The 27,982-nt window shown below is 34.6% G+C and overlaps 1 protein-coding gene across 1 annotated transcript in view; it reads right to left on the bottom strand.

Moving 5' to 3' along the window:
- LOC112931013 (bifunctional heparan sulfate N-deacetylase/N-sulfotransferase 4) overlaps positions 1-27,982 on the bottom strand; it is a 286,514-nt gene that overhangs the window by 121,000 nt on the left and 137,532 nt on the right. Inside the window, exons 3-4 of the mRNA XM_072755360.1 lie at positions 21,032-21,119; positions 10,257-10,411 (exon numbers count right to left, since the gene is read on the bottom strand). Coding sequence (XP_072611461.1) covers positions 10,257-10,411; positions 21,032-21,119 — 243 coding nt within the window. The remainder of the gene's footprint in view (positions 1-10,256; positions 10,412-21,031; positions 21,120-27,982) is intronic.

Below are 27,982 nucleotides of genomic sequence, written 5' to 3'. Positions count from 1 at the left end.
TTAAGCAAAGTTGTTGTTTTTTTTTTTTTAATTTGACCCAAAAAGCACAAGAGATGAAAAAAAAGATAAATTGGACTTTATCAAAATTAACTTTTATGTTTCAAAAAACACTGTTCAGAAAATAAAAGACAATCCACACATTGGGAAAATATTTGCAAATCATAGATCTGATAAAGTACTTGTATATAAACAATACACAAAGGTTTCTTGCAAGAAAGAACAAAAGGCCACTAACTCAACTAGAAAGTGGAAAAAGATGTGAATAGACATTTCTCCAATAGGTTGATAGGCATATGAAAAGATGCTCAACATCATTTCCATTAGGGAAATGCAAATCACAACATAATTTGATACTACTTTGTACCCACTCAGATGTCTGCAATAAAAAGACAGTTAATAACAAGGGTTAACTAGGATGCAGAGTAATTAGAATCCTCATGCATTGTTGGTGGGCATGTAAAGTGGTACAGACAATTTAGAAACAGTCTGGCAGTTTTTCAAAATGTTAAACATAGAGATGCCGTATGACCCAACATTCCACCCCTGGGTAAATACAAAGATAAATGAAAACATATGTCCACACAAAAACTTATAAATGAATATTTATAGCAGCATTTAGATAATAGCCAAAAAGTAGAAAATATCTATTAACTAGTGAACTGTTAAATAAAATAAACATAGCAATGAAATGTTACTTAGATATAAAAAGGAACAAAGTACTGATACATGTTACAACATATATGAACCTCAAAACACTATACTAAATGAAAAAAGCTAATCATAAAAGATCACACACATATTTTATGATTCCCCTTATATAAAATAAAATGTTCAAAATAAGCAAATCTGTAGAATAAAAAGTAAATTAATAATTTCCCAGGATTGGGGGAGTTGGAGAAAGAGAGTGACTGCTAAAAGGTATAGACTTTTTTTGAGGTGATAAGGATGTGTTTGTGTGTGTGTATGCATTTGTGTGTTCCACAATTAATCAGTTGCATATAATATCCAGTGCTCATCACATTGTGTGCCTTCCTTAATAGCCATCACCCCGTTACCTAATAAAGATGTTGGTTTTTTTTTAAGATTTTATTTATTTACTCATGAGAAACAGAGAGACAGAGAGGCAAAGACACAGGCAGAGGGAGAAGCAGGCTCCATGCAGGGAGCCCAATATGGGACTCCATCCCGGCTCTCCAGGATCAGGCCCTGGGCTGAAGGCAGTGCTAAACCACTGAGCCACCCAGGCTGCCCCAATAAAGATGTTTTTAAATGCATTTTAGTGAAGTTTGCACAAATCTGTGAATATACTAAAAATCACTGAAGTTTATATGGGTGAATTGTATGGTATGTTAATATAAATATTAATAAAGCTGATAAAAAGATACAATTATTATTTAGACTAAGTCGTTAGTAGTAAGAGGTGATGAGAACTCAATGTGTCTAAATATATTTTCAACTAAAGGCAATAGATGGGATGAGAGAAAGAGAAGTGTTTGATGAATCAACATTTTTGGCTTAGTGGGATGTAATTGGCATTAAGCCTTAGAATAAAGATTTGGAGTTTAATGTTTTAGTTCATATGCAAATATTTTTTAAATTAATGAAAGAATAAATGTGATTTCTATCATACAGGATTCTCTATTTACACATGGTAAATGTGTAAATTTACTGTATTTACTGTATTTCTTATTTACTGTATTTACTTATTTCTAAATTTACTGTATTTCTTATTTCTAGTTAGATGTAAAGGCGAGTTTCCATAATGACTTCCAATGATTTCTTCCTATTTGTATTCACTACTTTGTTGAATTCTCCTTCCTTTGATGATGTGCTGGACCTAATGACTATCTTCTAATGAATAGTATATGGTAAAAATAATGGAATCCCATTTCTGAGATTAGGTTATAAAAGTTCAGGATCTCTCAAAAGTTCATGCAGTTTGCCAAACATGTTTCGAATTTGTCTATGCTTGGATGTTTTGCTTCTTTGTATTTTATTTAAAATTTTCATGCTTATGTCAGTGTCTATTCTGCTGAGTGCACAGACTGCCTTATTCATTATTGAGCCATCAAAAAACATTATTCGCTCCCTAGTGAACTTTCATTAAGTCAATATTTGGTCACAAATTTATTTTTGATTAAATATTCTTACTTCTCTAAATGTTCTATCTTTGAAATACCCTATTAACTATAAGTATCAGGGTTTTTTGATATCTTGTATTTGTTGTACAACATAAGTCTGTATCCTGCATAATTTAGTAAAGATATAGGCATATTGGCTATTGAAAGGCAGCTCTCTCTCAATTTTATACCTTGTGCTATGAATTCCAACATTAAATTCTTTTTGTTTTTTAATTAAAACCCCTGCATAAGTAATACTTAAATATTTTCCATAGTTAGTTACTCTTTGATAAGTCTGAGTTTCTATGAGAACAATCTAAGTGTCAGCATTTTTCTTATCAGAAATGTTCTGCCTAATTATGAAAACAAAAGCAGAATTAATAAAAATTTGTAGCATTTTAAAAGTAGAATTTAAAAACGTATGCTTTTATTTCAAGAATTCTTTTTTAAAAAACATTTATTTATTTGAGAGAGAGAGAGATCACGAGCAGGGGAAGGGCAGAGGGAGAAGCATACTCTCCACTGAACAGGGAGCTAATACAAGACTCACCCTCAGGACTCTGGGATCATGACCTGAGCTGAAGGCAGACGCTTAACTGATTGAGTCACCCAGGTGCCCCTATTTCAATAATTCTTAACTTATTTACTCATAAATAAGATGCATGATTATTTAACAAAATGTCAAGAAAAACAGATAATTATTTAAAAGTTATCAGTGACCAAGAACCATATGATCCTCTCATTAGATGCAGAGAAAGCATTTGACAAAATACAGCATCCATTCCTGATCAAAACACTTCAGAGTGTTGGGATAGAGGGAACTTTCCTCGACATCTTAAAAGCCATTTACGAAAAGCCCACAGCAAATATCATTCTCAATGGGGAAGCACTGGGAGCCTTTCCGCTAGGATCAGGAACAAGACAGGGATGTCCACTCTCACCACTGCTGTTCAACATAGTTCTGGAAGTCCTCGCCTCAGCAATCAGACAACAAAATGACATTAAAGGCATTCAAATTGGCAAAGAAGAAGACAAACTCTCCCTCTTCGCCGATGACATGATACTCTACATAGAAAACCCAAAAGCCTCCACCCCAAGATTGCTAGAACTCATAGAGCAATTTGGTAGCGTGGCAGGATACAAAATCAATGCCCAGAAATCAATGGCTTTTCTATACACTAACAATGAGACTGAAGAAAGAGAAATTAAGGAGTCAATCCCATTTACAATTGCACCCAAAAGCATAAGATACCTAGGAATAAACCTAACCAAAGAGGTCAAGGATCTATACCCTAAAAACTATAGAACACTTCTGAAAGAAATTGAGGAAGACACAAAGAGATGGAAAAATATTCCATGCTCAGGGATTGGCAGAATTAATATTGTAAAAATGTCAATGTTACCCAGGGCAATTTACACGTTTAATGCAATCCCTATCAAAATACCATGGACTTTCTTCAGAGAATTAGAACAAATTATTTTAAGATTTGTGTGGAATCAGAAAAGACCCCGAATAGCCAGGGGAATTTTATAAAAGAAAACCATATCTGGGGGCATCACAATGCCAGATTTCATGTTGTACTACAAAGCTGTGGTCATCAAGACAGTGTGGTACTGGCACAAAAACAGACACATAGATCAATGGGACAGAATAGAGAACCCAGAAGTGGACCCTGAAATGTATGGTCATCTAATATTCGATAAAGGAGGAAAGACTATCCATTGGAAGAAAGACAGTCTCTTCAATAAATGGTGCTGGGAAAATTGGACATCCACATGCAGAAGAATGAAACTGGACCACTCTCTTTCACCATACACAAAGATAAACTCAAAATGGATGAGAGATCTAAATGTGAGACAAGAGTCCATCAAAATCATAGAAGAGAACACAGGCAACACCCTTTTTGAACTCGGCCACAGTAACTTCTTGCAAGATACATCCACAAAGGCAAAGGAAACAAAAGCAAAAATGAACTATTGGGACTTCATCAAGATAAGAAGCTTTTGCACAGCAAAGGATACAGTCAACAAAACTCAAAGACAACCTACAGAATGGGAGAAGATATTTGCAAACGACATATCAGATAAAGGGCTAGTTTCCAAAATCTATAAAGAACTTATTAAACTCAACACCAAAGAAACAAACAATCCAATCATGAAATGGGCAAAAGACATGAAGAGAAATCTCACAGAGGAGGACATGGCCATGGCCAACATGCACATGAGAAAATGCTCTGCATCACTTGCCATCAGGGAAATACAAATCAAAACCACAATGAGATACCACCTCACACCAGTGAGAATGGGGAAAATTAACAAGGCAGGAAACCACAAATGTTGGAGAGGATGCGGAGAAAAGGGAACCCTCTTACACTGTTGGTGGGAATGTGAACTGGTGCAGCCGCTCTGGAAAACTGTGTGGAGGTTCCTCAAAGAGTTAAAAATAGACCTGCCCTACGACCCAGCAATTGCACTGGTGGGGATTTACCCCAAAGATTCAGATGCAATGAAACGTCAGGACACCTGCACCCCGATGTTTCTATCAGCAATGGCCACAATAGCCAAACTGTGGAAGGAGCCTCGGTGTCCATCGAAAGATGAATGGATAAAGAAGATGTGGTTTATGTATACAATGGAATATTACTCAGCAATTAGAAATGACAAATACCCACCATTTGCTTCAACGTGGATGGACCTGGAGGGTATTATGCTGAGTGAAGTAAGTCAATCGGAGAAGGACAAACAGTGTATGTTCTCATTCATTTGGGGAATATAAATAATAGTGAAAGGGAATATAAAGGAAGGGAAAAGAAATGTTGGGAAATATCAGGAAGGGAGACAGAACATAAAGACTCCTAACTCGGGGAAACGAACTAGGGGTGGTGGAAGGGGAGGAGGGCGGGTGTTGGAGGGGAATGGGTGACGGGCACTGAGGTGGACACTTGACAGGATGAGCACTGGGTGTTTTTCTGTATGTTGGTAAATTGAACACCAATAAAAATTAATTAAAAAAAATAAAATAAAATAAAAATAAAAGTTATCAGTGAAGACAATTTTTTTTTATCTGTTCAGGATATTATGGTTTACTATTAGTGAACAAATGGGCCTTATTCATTTGAAAATGTTAATGAGTCTGTACACAAAGCTTAAAACAAGGAGACATTGTTTCTTAATTTCTTCCCCACCCCCATACATTTATTGTGGAATAAAAATAAATAACTCTGGCATTCTTGATCTCTAGATTTGAAAAAGAGGTATGGGTTAAGGAATGATTTCTGGTAACATTTTCATTAAGCACCTTAATGTTAGCCAATGTTTCTCATTCTCTTGAGTTTTTGTTTGCCTGTTGTCATCTTTGAAGCATTGCTTCTAGTTAGTGAGATGCTCAAGCTACAGAATGAAAGCAAAAATGTATGGTTTACTAAAAGAAAGAATCAAAAAATATTACTGCCTGCCTTATTGCCCTATAAGCATAGTATCTTAAAATTAACATATCTTGGTTGACTATACTTATCATTCAACTAACACCCTCTACACAAACATACACACTCTCACAAGGCATGTATGTTCGTGTAACAAGCATGCATGCATATATATGCACACACAAACACATTCATATACTCTATACACATGTGCTCATAGATTAAGCATATACATACACATAACTTTATATATATACACACATGAATTCACAACACAACATAAATGTGCATGGATTTAGAAATAATAGTGCTTTGAAAACTATCAGAACTGATAATTAAATTTAGCCAAGTCACAAATTACAGAATTACAATTACAAAATTAATATACAATAAAATGTTGAGTTTCTTTACACTAATAAGTAAGTTGCAGAAAGATAAATTGAGAAAAGAACCCCATTTACAATTGCATTAAAAATATAAAATACCTAGCAGTAAACCTAATTAAGGAGGTATAACATCTATACTCCAAAAAGTATAAAACACTGATAAAAGACATGGAATATGACACAAACAAATGAAAAGATACTCTATGCTTATAGAATAGAAGGGCCAGTATTGTTAACATATCCATACTATCCAAAGCAATCTATAGATTTAATGCAATCCCTATGAAAATACCAACAACATTATTCATAGAATTAGAACAAATAATCCTAAATTTATATAGAAGCACAAAAGAATACAACTAGCCAAAGCAATCCTGAGAAAGAACAAAGGTGGAGGTATTACAATCCCGAATTTTAAAATATACTACAGAACTATAGTGATCAAAACAGTACAATATTGGCACAAAAACAGACACACAGATTGATAGAACAGAAAAGACAGACCAGAAATAAACCCACAATTATATGATCAATTAATCTACAACAAAGGATGCAAAAAAATGCAATGGAAAAAATGTAATCTCTTTAACAAATGGTGTTGGGAAAACTGGACAGGTACCTGCAAAACAATGAAACCAGATCACTTTCTTATACAATACACACAAATAAATTCAAATGGCTCAAGGACTTAAACGTGAGACTTGAATCCATAAGACTCCTAGAAGAAAACATAGTCAGTAATTTCTTTGACATTAGCCATGGAAACATTTTTCTAGATATGTCTCCACAGGCAAGGGAAACAAAAGCAAAATTAAACCTTTGGGACCACACCAAAACATAAAGCTTCTGCACAGCAAGGGAGATCATTCACAAAACAACAAGGAAACCTACTGAATGGAAGGAGATATTTGTAAATGATATATCCAATAGGGGGTTAATAACCAAAATATATAAAGACTTTATACAACTCAACACCAAAAAAACCAATCTGATCAAACCATGGGCAGAGTGCCCAAATAGACAAATTTCAAAACAAGACACAAATGACCAACAGACACATGAAAAGATGCTCAACATCATTAATCATCAGTGAAATGCAAACCAAAACCATGATGAGATATCACAAACTGTAAGAATGGTTAGATTAAAAAAGATGACAAATAACAAGCATTGATGAGGATGTAGAGAAAAAGGAACTCTTGTGCACATTGGTGGGAATATAATTTAGTGTAGCCACTGTGGAAAACTGTATGGAGATTCCTCAAAGGCTAAAAATAGAAATACAATATGATTCAGCCATTCTGCTATTGAGTATTTACTGAAGGAAAATGAAAACACTATTTCAAAAAAAATGTACTCCTATGTTTACTGCAGCATTATTGACAAGAGCCAAGATTTGGAAGTAACCCAAGTGTCTACCCATAGATGAATGAATAAAGATTTGGTATATATACACAATGGAATATTGCTCAGCCATAGAAAACAATGAGATCTGCAAGAACAGGGATGGACTAGACAGTAAAATGCTAAGTGAAATAAGTCAGGAAGAGAATGAAAAATACCATTATGATCTCACTCATGAAGAATTTAAGAAACAAAATGAACAAAGTAAAAATGAGAAAAACAAAAAAGAAAAAAACCCAGACTCTTAAATATAGAGAACGAACTGGCAGTTACCAGAGAGGAGGTAGGTGGGAGGATGGGCGAAATAGATGTAGGGAAATAAGAGTACTCTTATTAGTGATGAGCACTGAATAACGTACAGAATTGTTGAATCAGTGTATTATATAGCTGAAACTAATATAAAACTATTAGTTATACTTTATTAGTATAAAGTATACTTTATTAGTATAACTAATATTAGTTATAATAGTTATATAATATATATAATAATTATGGGATCCCTGGGTGGCGCAGCGGTTTAGTGCCTGCCTTTGGCCCAGGGCGCGATCCTGGAGACCCGGGATCGAGTCCCACGTCGGGCTCCAGGTGCATGGAGCCTGCTTCTCCCTCTGCCTATGTCTCTGTCTCTCTCTCTCTCTCTCTGTGTGACTATCATAAATAAAAAAAATAATTATATAATAGTTACTAACAGTAGTATTTATTAGTATAACTAATAAAGTATAACTAATATGGCACTATTAGTTATACTTCAATAAAAAATGCTTTTGACAAAAGAAATGGCAATGCTTTACAGTAATAAAAGCTCTCCTAAAATGATGGAACAGTAAAAAAATAGTATTGCAATATATTTCTCTCTTGATTTTTAGACATATTACAATAGAAAATGAACTCTATCCATACAGAATTTAGATAAATACTACAAATAAAACCACTTTGATTGTTTAACTGCTCTTGAAACATCAATATAAAACTATTAATATGTTATTTGAATCATTTTTGTAAGCGTTGTGAGAATAACTCTGCTTTTGACTGATAACCCCTCTGCCAGCCAAGGTCATACCAAGGAATATCAGATTGGAATAAAAAAGAGAGATTTAAACACTTTTGATATTTTTCAGTTTAAATTGGTCATTTAGTTTGAAAATCTCTTTCCATAATCGCTTCAATTGCAACTAGATGATTATTTCAAGTTGTTCATTCCAAATTTGTGGACTGATGTCACTGATCACAGAATTTTAGAAATGGAATTGATCAGTGGATTATCTGGTCTAGTGCTTTTGGTTGGCAGATGAGCTGATTTAAATTAATTATCTAAAAACTTTGTAGTTAAAAGAGAATGAAAAAGGGAATCATTACTATTTCAGGGGAGGAAACTGAGGCATGAAGACAATAAATGATACCTCATCTGTATTAGAAATTGTTACCTGCAGTGAGGACTAAAATATAGCCTGCCAATATCTCATGTAGTATTTTCCATTATCCTATTCCATCTTGATACTGTTATGGTTTTGCAGTGTCATCTGGATGTGGAAAGATAATAATTTCAGAGGAAAGAGATACATTCCCTGGCTCTCTGGACAACACACTGATTGTCATCCTATGTTGTCACACCCAGCTCAATATGGGTTTGAAAGTCACTACCTGAAGAGTCCTGAGAAGCTTTACGGAGGTGAGAACTCCAGAAGGAGAAGAACAATGTCATTTCAGTCTGTGTGTTTAACAGACTTCATTTTAGTTGTAATATTTTGCCAATGCAACATATAATAAGATCATTTTTTACAAAATGTATTTATAGGCTTCAGTCTAGCATCTAGCCACACTGACTAAACAAATGTAATTGCTCTGAATGAACTCTAAATAGCTTTCAACATTTCATTACAAAGCAATTATGTCTGAGTCTTTCCCAATGCTTTTGGCATGGTTTTTTTAAAAAAGAAATTATACAAACAGGTGAAATCAGCCATTATGAAATATAACCCACATACCTAAAAAGCACGCCTTCACAGTGCAAGTGAGGTAGGGGAGGTTTAAGTCAAATGATAAACAGTTTATTGTCAAGGTAACTGCAAAGAGAGAATTTAGCATGCTTACTCAAGGTAAGTTTATTTTTTGAAAGGAAATATTTACCTAATTTTACAAAGCAAACAGTAGGCCAGATTTGGCCTAAGGGCCAACTGATAATTTGTTAGAAATGCAAATTCTCAGGCCTCTCTGAAAATCTATTGAAACAGAAACTTTAGGAGTGGGCCCAGCACTCTGTGTTTTAAAAAGTCTCTTAGGTGAAAAAGATACATGCTAGAGTTTAAAACCACTGGTTTACAATCATTGCTCTAATGATTTAGTTTATACATCCATTCATTTCTCCTTACAATAAATGCTTCTTGAGAGGTAATTATAATGTATCAGGAATACAATGGAGAAGGTATTATATTTCCTCCTCATAGGTACAAGAATAATTATTCTATAAAACAAAGTCAGTAACTTTCTGACAATTACATACTTTTTGAAATACATTTATTTTTTAATTTTTTAAAAGATTATTTATTTATTTATTTATGAGACACAGAGAGAGAGAGAGAGAGAGAGAGAGAGAGAGAGGCAGAGACATAGGCAGAGGGAGAAGCAGGCTCCATGCAGGGATCCCGATGTGGGACTCAATCCCAGGACTCTAGGACCATGCCATGGGACGAAGGCAAGTGCTAAACCATTGAGCCACCCAGGGATCCCCCTTGAAATACATTTAATACCACATCATGGCTGTGTATATGAAACAAAATAACACAAAGCATTATATACCCTAATATGTATGATGTACTCTCTTATATCTTCTATATCTGTTGTATTCAACCCAGTAAGTTGATTTTACAATCCACTGATACATCAAAACTCATAGTTTGAAAAATATTGCAATTAAATATGCTCACCAGTGCAAATTCCTTGTTGAGAATCATCTGTTCAACTAAGGATGACTCATTGTGGAAGAGATGAGGCTGCATATGGCTCCACATATGAGGAAACCACCAGAACTCATCTACCGACCTAAGCAGAAGGTCATCTCCTTCATCTTCCTCTTCAGTCCCTGTAAAACACAAAGTTAAAAATGGTTTAAATGAATATTTTATGTTGGCTTTAAGATTGTGTTTGTCAGATTTTTGTTATTCTTCTTACTACTGATACTTAAATCCTATTTTGCATTGCTTTAATAATAATAAAAAGAAATGACTATAATCTAAATTACATCAAAGACAATGTGGCTGGGGATTGGGATGAATTGGGGTAGGTGTGGTAGCCCCAAGTGCAGATAGTTGTTTAATTTGGAATTTAGGGGTATTTTGTCCTGACACTATTGAACTGCTAGCATATGGTGATGATTGAATAAACAGACTTCATTTGAGACAATTTATTTTTGTTTTAAAATTACTAGCTGATAATTCTCTTCCTTACTGCATGCAAAAGGGAAACCTGATCACAGGTGATTCTTTTTATTCTAAAAAATTCTTGCATATGAGTCTAAATTTGAGCTTAAAGTTCAACTGATGAGGTTTGCTAAATTTTTCCTGATTAGAAAAATAATATATGGGCAGCCCGGGGGGTTCAGTGGTTTAGCGCTGCCTTTGGCCCAGGGCCTGATCCTGGAGACCCGGATCGAGTAACATCGGACTCCCTGCATGGAGCCCACTTCTCCCTCTTTTGTGTCTCTGCTTCTCTTTCTGTGTGTGTCTTTCATGAATAAATAAATAAAATCTTAAAAAAAAAGAAAAATAATATATGCTTATTAAATAAGTGACAAAAAAGCACAGATGAGCTCAAAACCAAACAAAACCAAAACAAAACAGAAACAAAGATCATCATCTAGAGTCAATTCAGTGGAAACATTTCAGTATTTTTCTTTTAAATCTTTTTCTACGTAGTTTTTAAAAGTTAACACTGTACAATTACTTTTGTATCCTTACATTTCTAACACGAATATTATGAACATATACATTTCCTATTTTAATGTCAATATTTCATAAAACTTAAACAATGAAGTTATTAACACAGTAGAACATTTACTTGAGAACTTGAAACTAAAATAAAGTTTTCATCCTCTATTAAGAAAATTTGTTAACAGTGCTCAAGGCATTGTAAAAACCATCTGTCATGCCACAAGTGAAAAAAGAAAAAGGAAATTACAACTTACTTCCCAGGGAATTCACTTTGTTGCAGATACGTGCAAGTATTCTTACTGTATGATATCATATTTTTTGCACAATTTTATGATATGCAGTCTAATTTTAAAATGTTCTGGATCAATAATGTAAGAATTGATTCCTATTTGGTCTCTAGATACTTAACTAAGTGAAGTAGAATAACAGATTCTGGCTTAGAGTGTGAGGCACAATTATTTTGTTTATTTTCCCACAATACAGTATGTTTTACCAATGGCTGCTTAACTTAATACTAAGCAAATAAATATTAAAGGTATTTTTTTTAAGGAATCTTCTCCAAATGCTTCACTTATGTGTCCCATAATAAAGATTTCACTGATCATGTAGTAAATAGTGCTGTGAAATGGTTAAAGTGTAATTTGGTATCAATAAACACAGAAGTAGAGTCTCTACATCTGCCATTTACTTGACTTTGTGACCTTGGACAAGTCAACTTCTTTAAATCTTGGTTTCCTGTTTAAAATGGGGATACAAATATCTATCTCACTGGGTCTTTGTGAAAAGATATATTTATTTATCTTTTAAAAAAGATTTTATTTATTTATTCATGAGACACAGAAAGAGAGAGACAGAGACAGAGACAGAGACACAGGCAGAGGGAGAAGCAGGCTCCATGCAGGGAGCCCGATGTGAGGCTCGATCCCGGGTCTCCAGGATCACACCCTGGGCTGAAGGCGGCGCTAAACTGCTGAGCCCTCCGTGCTGCCCGAGATTGATTAAAGCACTTAATATCTTGACTTGCAGGTAGTAAGCACTTCATAAATATCAAGATCTCTTCTTAAAAATAATATCTACAGGTTTATCCTTAGTGTTCTAAATTTACATATTTTTACAAATTCTTGAAAACATTGTTTGCCTAGATTATTAATTTCTTAAGGTCAGAGATTGGATTCCTTTAACTTACACTGTATTGTGCCACTTCCCCAAAGCAGTGAATAGGTGAATAATTTAATTCAGTTCATATTTATATAATGTCATTGAACTTCAGAGCTTTCATATGTCTGCTGAGGTGCATGCCAACTTTTGCATGATTTATGTATATGCATTATTTCTGGGATGCTGTTCATAATCCATAGTTCTTAAAAGGTAAAGGACCATCAGGCTGATCAGAGTTTTGGCACTGTACTACTTGTAACAATTGCTACTCTACAAAGGGCAAAGAAATAGAAGTTTTGAATGTGATAAAATCTTATGAATCAGTTGAGCAGACAGGATCCTTAATTTTTGTTAACTTTAGCTAAAATTATTAGTACGGTAGACATGCAATTCATTGACTTTTGTTAATATAGGGAACATCAAACACTGAAATCCAAATGAAGAGAAGTTTATCATTTCCTCAGATAGATTTTAAGCATGAAATGTTTTAACCAAGTGTTTCTCTCTTATGGCCATAATGTAGCCCACTGAGGTGCAGATTAGAAAGAATTACTTTATGTCACATGCAATAAATGAATTGATAGTTCTCCTATCCTTCTGTTGTGCTTTGAATACAGAATGTTTGAGAAATGCTTCTATTCACTTTAAACTTCACTGATTGTTATTGAAAGTAGCAGGAAGCACAAAATGTACACTTGACCAGGAAGGACATCAATTACTCAATTTAAAGAAATTTGCAAACTATTGACATAAACAGATGCATGACTGATCATAAAATGTTAGTGATTTTTATACTAGAGATTGTCTTAATTTATAAACACTCATCACAAGGTTGGGAGTATATAAGATATTTAAAATAAGATATTTAAAAACCTTTTTTTCACTTCATAGATTAATTTCCCATCAGCCTTTCTCTTATTTTATATAACAGTTCTTATAATTCAAAGCCATGTGAGGCAAGCTTGTGAAACTAGAAATAACTTAATGAAAAATATGATATCAAGTCATGCTGAGGGACCAAAGCAGAATTTCAAATGTTTTAAAGTCCAACTAAATGAAAATATTAAAATTTCGAATCCCTGTAAACACATATTTTTCTATGCTATTCACACGTATTTCTCTATACCTAATTTTTGCCTAAATTATATGTGAGGATATAATTTGTAGTTCATACATCAACATATTTAACACATATTACAATCCATTAAAGAATTTGTGTTTAAATGAATGAATGAATGTATAAATAAATAAATAGAATTTGTGTTCATATTTAACCTTTTATTTCCAATTTGATCTAGATTCAAATCTACATCATTATTAATTAAAAATATAGTATTTTTTTGTTCTCACTTAACAGTTATTCCCTTTTACCTCTCTAAATTCTCAACAAATAGGAAGTTTTTAAATTCAGAAGTAAAATATCAAAGAGTTAACTTTTTGTCATCACTGTGGAGTATCTTGTTATGAGATATAGCATATTTCTGTAAGTTCTTTAGGTCTGCCAATATAAGAATAATTTAGCAAGATCTGGGCTATAGGTTAATTTGCATAAGGCAACATTAAAATGTAATTTATAAAATTCCAGTGTCTGCGTTATTGCTTTTGTGCAAATGTCTGCTTTGTTTTTGCTCATTATGTATGAAATATTATAATTCCTAAATGGTAAAAAGATGTTTGTTTTTTTTTTTTTTTTTTTTGCATATTGACTCTGGCATGGTTCCGTAAAGGTTGGTATGCACTAAATTAATTTTAAATATTATGATAATTAAAAAGAACTGTGTGGTGATCAAAATTAATTAAACATTACCTATAGTTACCTATTAGTTCTAGAACTAATAAAATCAAAGCTGCAGAATTTAAAATCAATATATAGGAATCTGATCTATTTCTATGCACTAATAACAAAAGAGCAGAAAGAGAAATTAAGAAAACAATCCCATTTACAACTGCACCAAAAATAATAAAATACCTAGGAATAAACCTAACCATGGAAGTGTGACACCAGTATGCTAAAGACTATAAGGCACTGATGAAAGAAATAGAAGATGAAGAAATTTCAAACAAATGGAAAGATATACCATGCTGATGGGTTAGAAAAACTAGTGTTAAAATATCCAAACTAGGGGATCCCTGGGTGGCGCAGCGGTTTGGCGTCTGCCTTTGGCCCAGGGCGCGATCCTGGAGACCCGGGATCGAATCCCACATCAGGCTCCCGGTGCATGGAGCCTGCTTCTCCCTCCGCCTGTGTCTCTGCCTCTCTCTCTCTCTCTCTCTGTGACTATCATAAATAAATAAAAAATTAAAAAAAAATATCCAAACTATTCAAAGCTATCTAAAGATTCAGTGACATTTTATCAAAATATCAAAAGTATTTTTCACAGAACAAGAATTAATAAAACCTAAAATTTGTATGAAATCACAAAAGATCACAAATAGCCAAAGGAATCTTAAGAAAGAAGAACAAGGGCAGCCCTGGTGGCTCAGAAGTTTAGCGCTGCCTTCAGTACAGGGCCTGATCCTGGAGACACGGGATCGAGTCCCATGTCAGGCATCCCTGCATGGAGCCTGCTTCTCCCTCTGCCTGTGTCTCTGCCTCTCTCTCTCTCTCTCTGTGTGTGTGTGTCTATCATGAATAAATAAATAAAATCTTTAAAAAAAAAGAAAGAAGAACAAAACTGGGGGTATTAAAATCCCAGATCAATTTATTTATTTATTTATTTATTTATTTATTTATTTATTTATTTATTGGAGACGCAGAGAAAGAGACAGAAACATAGGCAGAAGGAGAAGCAGGCTCCTTGTGGGGAGCCTGACATGGGACTTGATCCCAGGACCCCAGAATTACATGACCTGAGCCAAAGGCAGACCCTCAATCACCGAGCCACCCAGGCATCCCACAATCTTAGATTTCAAACTATATTATAAAACTACAGTAATCAAAACATTATAGATCTAGCATAAAAATAGCCACATAGATCAATAGAATAGAATAGAGAGCCCAGACAGAAATCCATACTTATGTGATCATTTATTCTATGACAAAGGAGGGAAGAATATACTAGGGTAAAAATAGTCTCATAAATAAATGGTTTTGGAAAAATTAGACAGCTATATGCAAAAGAATGAAACTGGACCACTTTCTGACACCATAAACAAAAATAAATTCAAAACAATTAAAGATCTCCATATAAGACCTGAAACAATACAACTCCTAAAAGAAAACGTAGGCAGTAATTTTTTGGACATCTATCTCAGCAATAATTTTCTGGATATGTTTCTCTAGGCAAGAAAAACAAAATCAAAAATGAGTTTAGGCAGGATGGGACTAAATCCTGCCTAAAAGCTTTTGCATGGCAAAGGAAACCAAGAACAAAACAAAAAGGCAATCTAGTGAATGGGAGAAGATATTTGCAAAGGATACATATGATAAAGAATTCATATAACTCAACACCAAATAAATCCACAAATAATCCATTTAAAATGGGCAGAGTTATTGAATAGACATTTTCCCAAAGAAGACATACAGATGGCCAACAGACATGTGAAAAGATGCTCATATCACTAATCATCAGGGAAAAACTGCAAATCAAAACCATGATAACATATCACCTAACACCAGTCAGAATGGCCAGTATCAAGAACATAAAAAATATGAAGTGTTGGTAAGGATGTGGAATAAAGAGAGCCCTTGTGCACTGTTGGCAGGAATGTAAGCTAGTACAGCCACTAGAGAACAGTTGGAAGTTTCCTCAAAAACCTAAAACTAGAACTACCATCCAATCCAGTAATTCCACTTCTGGGTATTTACTCAAGGAAAACAAAAACACTAATTGGAAAGGATATATGAATACTTATATTTACTGCAGCATTATTTATAAGAGCCAAGATATAGTAGCAACCCAAGTATAAATTCACAGTTGAATGGTTAAAGAAGATGTGGTATACATACACAATGGAATAATCCTCAGCTATAAAAAGGAATGAAATCGGGGGATCCCTGGGTGGCACAGTGGTTAGCGCCTGCCTTTGGCCCAGGGCGCGATCCTGGAGATCCGGGATCGAATCCCACGTCAGGCTCCCGGTGCATGGAGCCTGCTTCTCCCTCTGCCTGTGTCTCTGCCATTCTCTCTCTCTCTCTGTGTGACTATCATAAATAAATGAAAATTAAAAAAAAAAAAAGGAATGAAATCTTACCATTTGGCACAACATGGATGGGTATTATGCTAAATTAAATAAGTCAAAGACATACAAATATCCTAAGATTTCATTTATATGTGAAATCTAAAAATAAAACAAGCAACAGTATCAACAACAATAACACAAAGGAGAAACAAACTCATATACAAAGAGGACAAACCAGTGGTTGCTGGAAGGGAGGGGAGTGGGATATGGGTGAAACAGGGTGAAGGGGATTAAGAGGTACAATCTCCCAGTTATAAAATAAATAATTCATAGAGATGGAAAGTATAGCGGAGGAAATATAGTTAATAACATTATAACTTTGGTGACAGATGGAAATTACACTTTCCATGGTGAGCATATTATAATGTATATGAGTTTCACTTCTAAAAATTTTTTAAAGATTTTATATATTTATCTGGGAGAGCGAAAGAGCACAAGCAGGGGAGGAGCAAAGGGAGAGGAACAAGCAGACTCCGTGCTGAGTGTGGAGCCCAACGAGAGACTTGATCTTACAACCCTGAGACCATGACCTGAGCCAAAATCAAGAGTCAGTTGCTTAACCAATTGGGTCACCCAGGCACCCCATGGATGATTGTGAAATCATTATGTTGTACACCTGAAACTAAATCTTAAATTAAATGTTTAAAAAAATATTAACTTCAGAAAATGTGTTCAGGAAATTGCATGCATGTAAAACCTTCAAAGAGACAGGTAGAAAATATATTTCTAAGAATGTTACTTGTATCAATAAATAAGTAGAGTTTATCTTTTCATTGTATACATGTTTGTTATGCATTGTCTTACTGAATAATTTATAAGGCACATACACAAAAGCTGTTTCTAAAAATGCTATTTCTGTATATAAGAACAGTATTATTTCAGTTGATAATTGTTTTCCCCACATTGCAGTGCAAACTCTCTTTAAAGGCAAGTAAATAAATACATAAATAAATGTATGTATGTAACCATAATTTCAAAGTCAGAAAATTGAGTGATGTGCATTATTGTTTACTTTTTTTATAAAATTTGATCTTATACAAAATGCTTTTTATTTTTAATTTTTTAAAAGATTTTATTTATTCATGAGAGATACAGAGAGAGAGGCAGAGACATAGGCAGAGGGAGAAGCAGGATCCCTGTGAGGATTCTGATGCGGGACTCAATCCCAGAACCCTGGGATCATGACCTCAACCAAAGGCAGATGCTCAAAACATTGAGCCACCCAGGGGGCTCAAGAATACTTTGAGCCACTGAGGTTCCCTCAAGAATACTTTTTGAAGTAATTATAATAAACACATAACACTTAGAATATGCTATGCGTTGTTCTAGATAAGAGAAATATTATTCTCATTTGGAGATGCAGAAACTGAGGCACAGAAAGTTGAAGTAACTTGTTTATGTTCACAAACCTAGTAAGTGTCAGCCTGGACTTGAACGAAAGCAGTCTGCTTCTATGCTCTGAACCAATACTTTATACAGAAAATCAGAAACAAAAAGCAAACAAAGGTGAATGGATGTAATACATTTTTAAAAATTTCATGTTTGAAAGTTAATAGTTTTATATAAAGGGTCTATATTTTGTCAAATGAATTCCCATGGAAAAAAAAACAATAATAATACAATTTGCAAATATCCATTAGTAATTGATTGAATCCTATTTGATTTATTATTAATTATAAAGAGTAGCAATGTTCATCACTAGAAATTATGCCCTACACAAAATATTTGTAGCCCTTTATCCCTAGAAGACATCTTAATGCTATGATGTCTTCATTCTCTGAGTTTTCATTGCGCAATTCCAATCAAGCTTTACATATTTTCAGACTAAAACATTTTATTTTATTTCCAACTCTGCACTTTTATTTTTTCTTTTTAATCAACAGTATGTCCTTCCTCTTTCAATTTGGCACCTGTGCGTGACTGGCTGCTAGAGAAAGCTTAGCGATCTGTCCTTTTGGGTGAGATTGCTTTTAGCATGTGAAGGGCAGAGAAACTGAACAGGAAAGAATACATGGGAAATACAAATAAGTGGAACAGTCTAAGAAATGAAGAATCTATCATTATTACGCTGGGCATATGTGATTAAATGTCTTCAAAACAATGAGGCTCATCAATCAGCATCCTCATGCATTGGAAAATCAGAACATCCTGGGAGAGAGCTGAGATAGTCATTGTGACAAGGCCATCTTCTAATAGTTACACATCACAGTGGAGTGCAAGTGTAAGGAAAGCACTTCCCTGATTTGCAAACTTCACTTCATATAGTTAAGCCTGCATAAAAGAATGTGACTAGATAACATAGGGGTGTGCCCTCCCTATAGTAGGCATCACCAATATTAATTCCACTCTAGAAGAAACTTTCATATCTCTGAGTAAATTAATAAGTACTCAATATAATATGATTACACCTTTGAAATACAGTATGAATACCTTTCAATGATTCTACACTTAAAGTAGCAAATCAACAAAAGTTTCATCTTTATATGAAGGAAAGAAAACTTCTGGGATTTACAAATTTATGTATATTGCCTGGTCTCTAAAGTGTACTATCACCACAGCATAACAGAATAGAGTGCTTTTTCCATTATATTTGTTAGGTTAGTACCAACATAAAGAGCCAATAAAGAGTCAATAAGCTCTCTTAAAAGGCATAATTAAAATGCTTTTTTTTTATATCTTCCTCCAACAACTATCCCTGTGATATTAACTAGTGTGTTGCTCATTTCCTAGTGGATGTGTATTGTGTACATGTTCAGGATCGTAAAGAAGAAATGAGAAGTGTTATAACCTGCTATCAACATTAACTCTGTGAATGTCTGACAGCTTTAATAGTTCTGAATATGAAAAGTAAATAAAAGAGCTGAGGCAGTTATCCAGATATATTTCAACCAAAAGAATGGCTTTACTTGCACTGTATAGCTATTTAAGACAAAATAGTATTGTTTGTGTGTGAACTCTAAATAATCCCATAATTTTTCCCCTGCATGAGTAGATACAGCCTTTAGAGTTATCTGCTTTATAACTTCAGAGTCAGAGCTTCTTAGGCCTGAACTCATTTCTTGAGGGGGCTTTTGAAGAAGATTTACAAAACCATGTCTATTTTCAAAACTGTAAGCTGGAATTGCTTTGCCTGTGCAGATATGATGACCCAAATCTCTTTCCGCAAAATGTCCTTTTAAAATATGCAATCATTTGCAATCATTTATCAAATGGTCTAAATACTAATTTTCCTTCTATTACTTTAAACAGATTTACATGTTTTAAATCGGGAGGGGAAAAAGCATTAAAGAAAAGCCAATAAGACGTCACTGCTTCAATATTCCAATAAACCATGCTGAGCCTCCTTGGTTAAACATTAAAAAGCTTCCTTGTGTAAATGAGCTGCATTTATGATAATTAAAGACTACCTTTGCATGGGATATTTTAAATGTCAATAACATGCACGCATGCATAGAGAATACCATGAAATGTTTTCACTAAGATACTATGAAGTAACAACAGTGCAAAGTCCTAAAGTATTTGGCTTATAGCACAAACGCAGAAATAGGAGCAGACAGTAGGTATTGCCTTAATACAGGCTCTTACACACCATTTTGTGTTATTTTTGTCATTATGATAAGAAAGTCACTTCTCTGCACATAGTTTTCTCTATACTAGTGCCAGACATTAGAATGCTGATACTCAAAAAATAAAGGTAATATTCTGAAGGTGAAGATGGGTAAAGAAGTGAGAAATATCAGAACATGGAGTAGTGCATGAACACTAATCACATTTTAAGAATTTGTTAAGAAGCTGACATTGAGCAGAAGTGCAACTGTGACTGGATTGAGATGGAAAGAAATACAAACCTTATTATGATTGTTTTAATGTATGTTGGGCCAAATTGTCATATTTTTTAGGGAAAAATCCTGCAATGGAAGGTAAATTAAGCAATATGACCCTGTATTAATTTTCTTTGAGGCTATAAAATTCCTCTCTTATCACCAGATGTTTTCCAAAGGAAAGTAATATGTACAAAAAAATGTCTGTCACCTTGACTCTGTGACATTTTAAAAACACTACCCACTATTATTATTATTGGAGTGTCATTGACATCATCATCACCATCATCATCATCATCATCATCATCATCATCATCACAATCACTATGCTTTCTACTTGGACTATGCTGAGCGACAAGATGCATAGTCACACTTAGAATAATTATCATGGCTTCTTTTACTGAGTTGAAAAAGTCAATCTTTTCCTCTGCCCTTGATTCTAACAGTATTTGCCAAAGTAAACAAGCTCATTGATTTTGGATTTGGCTATATAATGTACCCACGTTTTTCCCATAATCAGTCTGGATATTCTATTTCTCCTACTTATGAAACATTTAAAATCCTCTCTCCTATTTATATGTAGCTGCCTGAGAACACAAAGCTCCTTCTTACCTGTGTGGTAAAACTTCCCTGAAAATCCAAGGTTGAAGGTAAAATTTGCAACCTGAGTGCGCAGTAAATTTTGAGTCTCTAGTAATGCCTGAAATAAATAAGAAATTAACATGATTTTAGAAAAATAAATATGAAGCATTGGGATGCCTCTTTTTCAAATGTGTATGCATGAGTGAAACAAAATAATATGGGCTTTCTTGTTTTTGGGTTTTTGATGGGTACTGTTATATGCTATTCATATTTCAGGTATTATAATAGCTTTTGTTATTTTTATTAAAGTTCACCAAATTATGAAGCAGTTAAGTCCTAAGCACATTATAAGCTGCTGAGAGGCAATTCTCTAACCACACAGCACTGAAATCATTTTTCATTTCCATGTGAGACATTTCTTGATTTCAGATTATTACACTTCTTTTCCTTGGGGGATATTTTTCAGAGTTGTTGGATGTAGACAAGTCTTGCATTTGTTGGTAAGAAATAGGAAGGTAACATTTGTTTGAGTTGCAATTTAGTATTTATTTAACTGTGCTACCTCCCCTATTGTTTTTTAAGGTGTAATCATGGAGTTTAAAGATCGGGTTTTTTACTATACAAACTAAAGAAAGATGTATAATTTAAAGGGTGTTGATTGCAAATCTTGAGATATGAACAAGGCAAGGACAGATAGGAAATAGCCAATTCCATCTAGAAACATTTTCCAACTGTGGCAAAATGTCCCTATTTTCTGTATTTGAAAATTTTCTATGTTAATTTCTTATTTGTAGAAAGGATAAGAACACACAGATAGTAATCTTAGAGTCAGACTTAGACCTGTAAATTTGCTGCCAATCCTTCAACTGCTATGCCAACATATGTAGTATAATTCAGAACTCTCCTATCCTGGGGCTGTTTAGTTTGCTTATTGATTCAGAATGCTTTTCAAGTTTTTAAACAGATTTTTAAAAGGGACTTACTTTGTTCTGATGAAAATGAGAAGCTCATATCAAACTAGAGGTATTGTGGACGCCTGGGTGGCTCAGTGGTTGAGCATCCGCCTTTGGCTCGGGGAGTGATCCCATGGTCCTGGGATTGAGTCCCACATCAGGCTCCCTGCATGGAGCCTGCTTCTCCCTCTGCCTACATCTCTGCCTCTCTCTGTGTATCTCTTATGAATAAATAAAATGTTTTTTTTTTTTAAAAAACCAGAGGTATTAATAAGACAAATTTTTGGTCATTGCTATCCATATATTAAGGTAAATAGAAATATAGACAATTCTTTTGAGCGTTAGTCACAGAGGCTAAGCATTTGCTTTAAAAAATTATAAAACTACTTAGTCCCCTGGAATTAAGAAGGCTCTCCTGCAAATTAGTTTGATTAAATAAAAAAGAAAATAACCAAAAGATTGGTAACTATATTATCAGTGGTTATCCATGGGTACAGTTACATTGAGTGAATCTTGGCCAATCTTGTTTAAATATTATGAACTAAATGGAAAAAAGAAAAAAATAGACCTATTAGTTTGACTCAGTAGTATAAAATGTACTTTTAACAGTTCTTCAAAAGAACAAACGAAATATTAAAAAGAGGCTGGAGTCAAAAATAAAGTCTGTTGAACTAGTTGAGCATATTGGTAAATCCTGTGGAATACAGACTTAAATTGAAAACATCATGCATTTTTTTATCTTGGTAAGTTCCTTTTTCTGGCTTTCTCACTTTATTCAATGCACAATCCTTGGGCCTCCATGTCTTGAAATAATTTTTTAAAAAAGTTTCTCCCTTCCCCTGTATTCCTTATCACTCCAACTCCCTTCCAACTCTCTACTTCTGAGTTCTTGAAGCCATTATTCTGCATTTCTCCACTATCCATTCTTAAATTCACTTAATACATATTGTAATTGCATACAGTGTTGGGTGTAACAAGCATAGTCCCTTTAACCTAGGACCTCAGTGCCTAGAAAGGGAGAGAGATTTTAAACAGAAAGTCAGACAAATGTGTAATTACAACTCATGATAAATTCTAAAAAAGAAATCTAGAGCATTCTGTGATAGATGTAGTAAAGGATTTTAATTTATCTTACGAGAAAGTGGGCCCACACGTTTTCTTAGGGACAATAAAATAAGCATCAAACAAACTGCTTTTCCTTCAATCAACTTGCTTCCACTTTAGGAACACCCACATTGTCTTTTTCTTGGGCAGAAAACACTGTGGTCTCTAACCTGTTCCCATCCTTCAGTTTTATCTTCCTTCACTTTGCCTTACATTCTGTAATCATGCTAACATCCCAAAGGCAGTAAATGCACTTCATCCTTGGGGTCAGGGAGGCCATTTAATTAATGGCTTAGCTTTGTTCGTCATTTCACTTTTCTACTTCTGTCCTTTATCTGTAAATGGAATAATGCTTAACATCTGTTTCACACTATTATTGTGAGGATTACATTGTATAAGGCATACAAAGTGCTTAGCTAAGTGTGTGGCACATAGTAGGAACTCAATAAAGGCTGTAAATGAGCACTCAATATGTCATTCTCTTCCAGCCAACTAGGGATTATTTACTGATGCCTCCTCATTTCCAATTGAGCTACATGCATTGCTAATTCCCCCAAATCACCTTGTCTTCTGGGTCTATTCCCATTACCTACATTTCTCCACACCTTTTCTATGTTCCCCTTGCCTAGTTAGTCTCTAGCTGCTCCCCATCCCATTCCCCAAACCCACCCATTCTTTAAAGCTCTGCCCGAATGCCACCTTTTTGTATGAAGCCTGTCCTGATGTCTCAAAGCTTTTCCTTTTCTCCTCTCCCAGAGTAAGTTCCCAAATTATTTTTCTTAAGACTTGCATTGATTTCCACTTTACTACATCAGCTTATATCTTACTTCTCCTAGTCTATAAGTGCCGTCAGGTCAATCAATGCTTACTTATTTTTAAGTATTCTGTATTGTTAGATATATTTTTATATATATGGAAGGCATTCAATTGAATTAATTTCATTTATTTTTATTAGTAACATATTCCTGATGGTAAAATGATAAACACAGTTCATGGACCATACCATTAAATGATATCAGAACAATATGAATAGTATACTATATTTCACCAGCACTGTCATATCATGGATATTTTATAATTTTATATTATAGATTGCCTAGTAAGACAAGCTCACAGAAGCGAGGCCAGAAAGATTTTTTTCTGCTGCTAATTAACTCTATGAAGAATTTGACAGTCCTTTCCACTGTTGAAAGAAATAGAGTTGTCTAGTCATATTCTCCCAATATGTAATCTTGATTAATGTGGGAGTAAAAATGATAATTTCTGTAAGTAAAAACAAAACAGGGCAGCCCGGGTGGCTCAGTGATTTAGTGCCACCTTTGGCCCAGGGCGTGATCCTGGAGACCTGGGATCCAGTCCCACCTCATGGTCCCTGCAGGGAGCCTGCTTCTCCCTCTGCCTATGTCTCTGCGCCTCTCTCTCTCTGTGTCTCTCATGAATAAATAAATAAAATCTTAAAAAAAAAGTAAAAACAAAACAAAACAAATGGTTAAAAAAGCAAATCCTAAAAGGTTCAAAGCCTGCCTACTTCAGTATAAAAAAATGTTCTTTGATTTCCAAAATTCAGGTAAAGAAAATTTCCATGGTCTTTTACTGGTAAGGGAAGAAAGACACAAATTACTTTAGAAAAGCTTGTTTATAAAGTAAAAGTAATATGTCTTAATTAGAGATAAAAATCAAATTGCAAGGCTTAGGAAACAGCACAAAGCTGTAGATATTGTGAATTCTAGGAGTTACTGGTTTAGTCTTAATGTGATAGGGTTCAGGCTTGTGTACTTTATCATAGACCCCAGTTGGCTCTAAAAATGGCATAAGCAATTGTTTCCAAGTTGCCCATATCAAATGAATCACCAGAATACTTGTAAAATAACTTTCCCAGGCCCATGCTCTGGGAATTTTGAATTAGAGAATAGAATAATAGAACCCAGGAAACTGAAGTTTTAATGATTCTTATAACTTCAAATTGGAGATTATAACCATCAAGGAACATTGGGAAATACTGTTAGTGCATTGTTTATACTAATTTCAAAATATTTTGCATAAGTCTTAATCTACTCCGATATTTAGGTTAATATAAGACCAATGCGGGGCACCCGGGTGGCTCAGTAGGTTAAGCATCTGCCTTCGGCTCAGGTCATGATCTCTGGGTCCTGAGGTTGAGCCCCATGTCAGGCTTGTTGCTCAGTAAGCAGAGTCTGCTTCTCTCTTTCTCTCTCCACCCCTCCCCACTGCCAATGCCCTCTCTCTCTCTCTTATCCTCTCTCTCTCTCTCTCAAATAAATAAATAAAATTTTGTAACAATAAAAGGCTAACCCTTACTCTAAATATATAGTTAATAAGACATGACTATTTATGTATATTGATATAGCCTTATGCTTTCAAATTTTCAAATCTAAACAAATTAAATACAGATGTTAGCTTTTGTTCCTTTAACTGTCTTGTATAGTTTTTTTTAAATATATGCAGTAATTCATAAAAATGGTATGTTATTTATCTTACAAGATCTTCGTGTAAGGCTTGCATTGATTTCCAGTGGGAATCCGAACAAGTTACTTCTATATTTATTACCTGGATGGATAAAATTGCTTCATGAAAAGTTTAAATGGCCTACCCACAACACAAGGAGAGGGCCAAAATTGATCATGTTTGCCTTACACTTGGTCCAACCTTAATAACTTCAGGTCCCACTACAGTAAATTTGTGGCCACCCAGGATGAAATGACTCACGATTCCATGAACTTTTGTGCAGACTATTTGTCGATGTACAAATGAAGATGAACAGGGCTGACCGAGGGTAAAAGTATGAAGCTTTTGAAATTTGCCTTTGATAGACTCTGCCTCCCTTTTTGTTCATCTCCTTCCCCTTGGAAGCAATCCCCACTTCTTCAGAAACCTACTCTCCCTCCTTTCTTAAAAATAAACTCTTACTGTCACTCAACTCAAAGTGGAAAATGTCTGATATAATTTATACATTGAAAGAAATTTATCACACGAACATGGCAAGCCTTCCACAGGATTTTACATTGAACAGTTCGGCTATGATTGTGGGATGGATGAGTTAACTAAAGAAGAATGAATGAACGTTTGTAAGAATAATACTGAAGAAATGTGGGAGCCTTTTCTGGGGAGGAGAGTTTGGGGTTTCTTCTGTGGAAATCACACTCAATTTGAAGAACAAATTGCTCAGTAGAAAAACTCTATGGCAGTTCAGAGCAATTACCCTCTTGTCTTTCCACACATCACTCAAGTGTTGCATTCCCATCTCTCAATCTTGCCTACATCTCTGGGAAACCAGGGATCTGAAGCTCACCCTCTGGCTTCTCTTCTTCCTTGTGCCATTATTAATTCATCCATTCATTGAAACAATATTAACTGAAACTCTGCTATATTACAGGAACTCTTGTAGGTACTAGGGACATGGGAAAGAATGCTAATAATAATTTACTTTTACTATTACTAAATAGTAAAGTAATGAATACTAAATAGTAAATACTATTACTATTTACTAATAGTACTTTACTTTTACTATGTGTTAGTTACAGTGAGAAGCACTTTACTGGAATTATCTTTTTAAATTTCCCTGTGATCCCTTAATTAACCCTACTTTACAAATGAGGAAGATAATGCACAGAGAGGCTAAATAGGCCACAAAAGATTATGGAGTTGGAAAATATCTGGCAAACAAAATGGACAAGCTTGTTATTCTTGTGGAACTTAGGTTCTATTTAGGCTCATAGATGATACACATGGAAAATCAATCAAATAATTATTTAGTTGCAAATTATAGTTAGTCGCGCAAAAATAGTGTTATATGCTATTATTAAAACTAACACAGAGTATCTACATTTCAACAGGATAGGCAATGTACTCTATGAAGCATCTCTGAAAAAGTGGCAATTCAATTGAGGCATAAAAAATAAGAGGCCAGCCATACCCAAATCAGGGCTCTGGAGGAGTGTGCTCCCGGCAAACTGAGCAGTGACAACAGGCTCAGTGTCAGGAAGAACCCTGGCATCTTAACACACCACACTCTATTTCATCTTGCATGAGATAACAATTTACATTTTAAATCAATTCTCTGGCTACTTGCTGAGAAGGAATTGTGGGAAAACTGGAGCAAAATCAGGAAAATCATTGAGGAGGCTTTTGCAGTAGTTCCAGTAAGAACAAAATTAAGGCATGACTTCTACTGGCCATACTGGGAATAGAAGGAAGGAAATAGTGTAATTTTTGATGGATTGATGTGGGAAGTGAAGTGCAGTTCAGATTTCATTAATGCTTCAGATTTCTGACATTCGGTGAGATGGGGGAAGAGTTGGGAACGGTTTTGAGGGAAAAAACACTGTTTTCACTGCTACACTAAACAGTCTTTCTCACAACAGGATAACTGTGTTGTTGAAACCTCTACAATACTCCTAACGGGAAAGACAGAGGTGAAGGTCCTAGAGCATAGCATCATTGTTTTTAAACCTTTGTTATCCATAATTGGAGGGTAAACTTCAGGAACTAACAAGAAGTGTATATATTGGTGAAGGGAATAGTCTCATAGCATAAAGAGTGCTTTTTGCATACTGGAAGGTTAAACATTGATGCTGATTAAGGATACTGGCAAAAGAGAAGAGAAAATCTGAAAATTGGTTTGACCTTGCAAAATAATATTAACTCGTGTCACGTATGTGAAGAGTTTGCATTTTCTGCTTGATTATCAAAGAACACAATGAAGGTTATATAAATCATTAAATTTGAAGTGCGTTTATAGTGTTGTAAATTTTATTTGATTGCATCAGCAAAAGAGTCCATGTGACTTTGATTCCTTTCCCAGTGGGTGTAAATGGATTTTTCTGTGCCCTAAACTTTGTTACTGCAAAGTGTCCTGGGCAGCTTCGTGTTCACAGAATTCCAAGCCATTTTTACCTTAGTCCAT

The sequence above is a fragment of the Vulpes vulpes genome, chromosome 4 (assembly GCF_048418805.1).
Source record: "Vulpes vulpes isolate BD-2025 chromosome 4, VulVul3, whole genome shotgun sequence".
In the NCBI taxonomy this organism is placed as follows: Eukaryota; Metazoa; Chordata; class Mammalia; order Carnivora; family Canidae; genus Vulpes; species Vulpes vulpes.
The sequence above is the reverse complement of the archived record's forward strand: the minus strand, read 5'-3'. Positions and strand labels throughout refer to the sequence as shown.